The sequence below is a fragment of the Anticarsia gemmatalis genome, chromosome 18, assembly GCF_050436995.1.
Source record: "Anticarsia gemmatalis isolate Benzon Research Colony breed Stoneville strain chromosome 18, ilAntGemm2 primary, whole genome shotgun sequence".
NCBI lineage: Eukaryota > Metazoa > Arthropoda > Insecta > Lepidoptera > Erebidae > Anticarsia > Anticarsia gemmatalis.
Window position 1 is genome coordinate 8,111,939 of NC_134762.1, and position 3,753 is coordinate 8,115,691.

A 3,753-nucleotide genomic window follows, 5' to 3' on the forward strand; every position below is an offset into this window, starting at 1 on the left:
TTTCGGTTTTACAGTTCCACGACACTGTTTTATTTACATTAAAATTCAACTTTTCAATGCTTTTGCAATAAAATTAATGTTTTTAAATTGCATAAATTTGTTTAATATAAAAAGTTGCATTCGCCTCAAAATTATGATGATCGGTCGTGTTTTAATTTTATTGCAAGAGAACTGCAGTATTCGGAATTGTTTGTAGATGTGTTTATATTTTGCTCGAAATACTTGAGTTGAATTTTTAACGTTATTTAGTGATTGCAACCAAATTATCAAGCCTGTTCGAAGTATGCCATAATAAGACCACTTATCAAGATTAGAACTCTTAATAAAAATAACTTATTAATCCATCTCTCACCATACAAAATTCAAAAACAATCACACCTAAAATACTTCACAATGTTTAACAAAATTTCGCCTATTATTGTTCAGAAATTCTTCGGCGCGGGCTTGAACGTGTTTTCCTTAAACCTCATTATGCAAATTGTATACCACAAAAATATCAGCTTAACCTCCTTGATCCCGAAATTTCCATACCGTTGGACTTTAAACATCAAAACATTGAAGATGACGTGAAAGGTATACGCAGAAGCAGAATATTTAGATAAAACGGCACGACATCGGTGCGACGTCCTTTTTGGATAAAAAACGAAAGAATGCACTGGGAATAATGTGGTCTACAAAACGGAACTGTCTTAGACTACAGTCGTCGGAAATTGATTGACAATGTTAGATAAAAAAATATCATTTGTAAAATTATTTTGTTATTTAAACTATGCTATACCAAGAGTTTTTCCGGTTCCGGTGCTCGAAGCGTAAACATTGTTGTAGTACAGATCCTCCAACTTATTGTGATTAAAAATCATTTACGAACTGTTGGACACGATAAATAGTTGAAAACACAATCTTAACGTGTAGTGGACTTGTGTAAATATTAACTAACAGTGCAATTAAAGTGAATGTGAGAAAAAGTAAAACTGATTATAAAAACCAACGATTACCGAAGTGAGGTTAGAAATTGATTGTGACATTAGTAGACACTGTCAACTGTCAAGTCAACTTGACAGGATCGATATCATTCGTTCATTGCGTCGGTGTTGCCAACACGAAAAATTTCTACCGCTGCGATTCATTTTACGCAAAAATTAAAACTTAAACATGGAAGATCAATTCGAAATCTTGTTTGAGAAAATGAAAATTGAAATGCAGAAACAGACGCTTGAACTGAAGGAATCTATAACTAATTCAGTCATGGAAAAAATGGATGAAAAAATAAAGCCTATTATAGCAGAAAATAAAGATTTAAAGGAAAAAGTAATAAGCCTTGAGAAAGAGATAGAATATATGAAAAGAGATAAGAAGAAAAACAACATTATTATTTTTGGATTACAAGAGGAAGAAGAATCAACGACAGGATTAATAGAAGTGGTGAAGAACATATTTAATAAAGACTTAAATATAAATATTGGGGATTTTGAAATAAATCAAATTTTTCGCATCGGCAAGAAAAGCCCAGGCAGAAAACCGAGACCGGTTTTGCTCTCTCTTGTCAATTCATGGAAGAAAACTGAGATACTGAGAGTTCGGAAAAATCTGAAAGACATATATATAACAGAAGACTATTCTAAAGAAGTATTGGAGAAGAGGAAAATGTTACAAACAAAATTGAAAGAGGAAAGGATAAAAGGGAATTTTGCATATCTCAGGTACGATAAGCTCGTAGTAAAGGAAAATAATGCAAGTAACGAAAAAAGAAAAAGGGGAGAAGCTTATTCACCGGGTGATAACACACAAACTAAAAAACAGCAAGTCTGGACGCCATCACATACAAATAGGCGCAACGCCTTTGATGTGATGAGAGGCAGATCCAACTCTCTCTCGTGCCCCAAGGCGGATAATAGGCAATAACAATTAACTATCGGCAACCGGGAAACAAAACAACACAAAAATATAGAAAACCAAACATACAGAAACTACCAACCTCCCCCAAGCCGACTGGTCCTCGTGGGGGAAAATGACCACGACCCTCTAAAGATAAACAACCAGAAAAAGAAACGTAACGATAACGATATATATATCGCCACTTTAAACTGTCGATCACTAGGAACCACTGAAAAACTACAAGAATTGGAATTAGCATTGGATGAAATAAAATGGGACATAATTGGTCTTAGCGAAGTGAGAAGATTAGGGGAAAGAATTGAAGACCATGGTAAATACATACTTTACCATATTGGGGAGACGCCTGGATTGTACGGTGTCGGCTTCATGATCAAAAGAAACCTCGCCAAAAACATACAGGAACTAAGAGGGATTTCAGAACGGATCGCATTACTCAACATTCTATTACCTGTAGATGGTGAAGAAGACCGAATATGGTCAATAATCCAGGCGTATTCGCCAACTGAATCCAATAGAAGAGAAGACATATCAAAAATTGAAAAATTCTACGCAGACCTACAATTAACTGCTGCAAATGAATCAAAAAACCTAATAGTTATGGGAGATTTTAATGGACAAATTGGCACACAGAAAACGGGAGAAGAATATACCGTAGGAAATCACGGATGGGGCAATAGAAGTAAAAACGGCTCACGATTGGTGTCCTTTGCTATTGAAAATAAATTAAGCATTATAAACAGTTTTTACAAAAAGAAACCATCAAAGAAATGGACATGGATATCTCCTAATGGCCGGCATAAAAACGAGATCGACTATGTTATGTCTAACAACTTAAAAGTTTTTGAAGACCTGTCTATCTTAAGAAATTTTAATTTTAACACAGATCATAGATTGGTTAGAGCTAAACTATCAGGGACACGTGTTAAAAGACCAAGACAATTTCACAATAATATGAGAGCCATCGAGTGTATTGGCAACACTGATTTACTTCTAAATAACCTTGAGACATCTTTACAAGGAAGGGAAAAAGAATGTATATCGACTCAAGAAAAATACACCCGATTGCTCAAACAACTAAAATCACAAACTAAAAAAGCAAATATGACCAGTAAGACAGCGATATCATTTAGAAGTAAGCAATTATTACAAGAACGGAAAGAACTTATACAACAAAGAAAACATAGCAACAATAATAATGTCCAAAAAATTGCAGAATTAAGCAAAAAGATAAGCGAACAACTAAGAAAAGAACGGAAAGCAAAAAGGTTTGCAACACTAAAGAAACATATAGAAAAAACAGGCGGAATAAAGAAGGCCCTAAAAGAAATGAGTTACAAAAAGGATTGGATTCCAAATATGAAAAATAAGAACAGGGGAAAGACCAGCAAAAGACCAGAAATTCTACAAATTGCTACAGAATACTACCAAAATTTATACCAAAGCCGTAAAGGTGACCAAGTAATAAAAGAATATAATTCGGCAGATACGGACGAGATAAACACAATCCTTAAGGAGGAAACCATAAAATCAATTGAAACACAAAAACTAGATAAAGCACCTGGATCAGATTTGGTCACAAATGAACTGTTAAAAATAACGTTACCAGTGATAGCACCAAGACTAACAGATCTATTCAATGAAATCCTTGAAACGGAAACCATCCCAGAAGACTGGACTAAATCGACCATCATACTGCTACATAAGAAAGGAGACAAAGGCGATATAGGAAACTACAGGCCGATCAGTTTAATGTCCAATATTTATAAAATATTTTCTAAAATCATTCTACAAAGAATCACTAATATACTAGATGAAAACCAACCAAAGGAACAAGCTGGTTTTCGTAGTAATTTTTCG

The 3,753-nt window shown here is 34.2% G+C and overlaps 1 protein-coding gene across 1 annotated transcript; it reads left to right on the plus strand.

The window, feature by feature from the left end:
- The first annotated feature begins 793 nt into the window (after window positions 1-793).
- On the plus strand, window positions 794-1,902 carry LOC142980536 (uncharacterized). The gene has a single exon (XM_076125972.1). It carries the CDS (start codon window positions 1,153-1,155, stop codon window positions 1,900-1,902), a length of 750 nt encoding a protein of 249 aa, XP_075982087.1. The 5' UTR covers window positions 794-1,152.
- The last annotated feature ends 1,851 nt before the right edge of the window (window positions 1,903-3,753 follow it).

Coding starts and splice junctions, on each gene's coding strand:
- LOC142980536 (XM_076125972.1), top strand. CDS start 1,153: ATGGAAGATCAATTCGAAATCTTGTTTGAGAAAATGAAAATTGAAATG.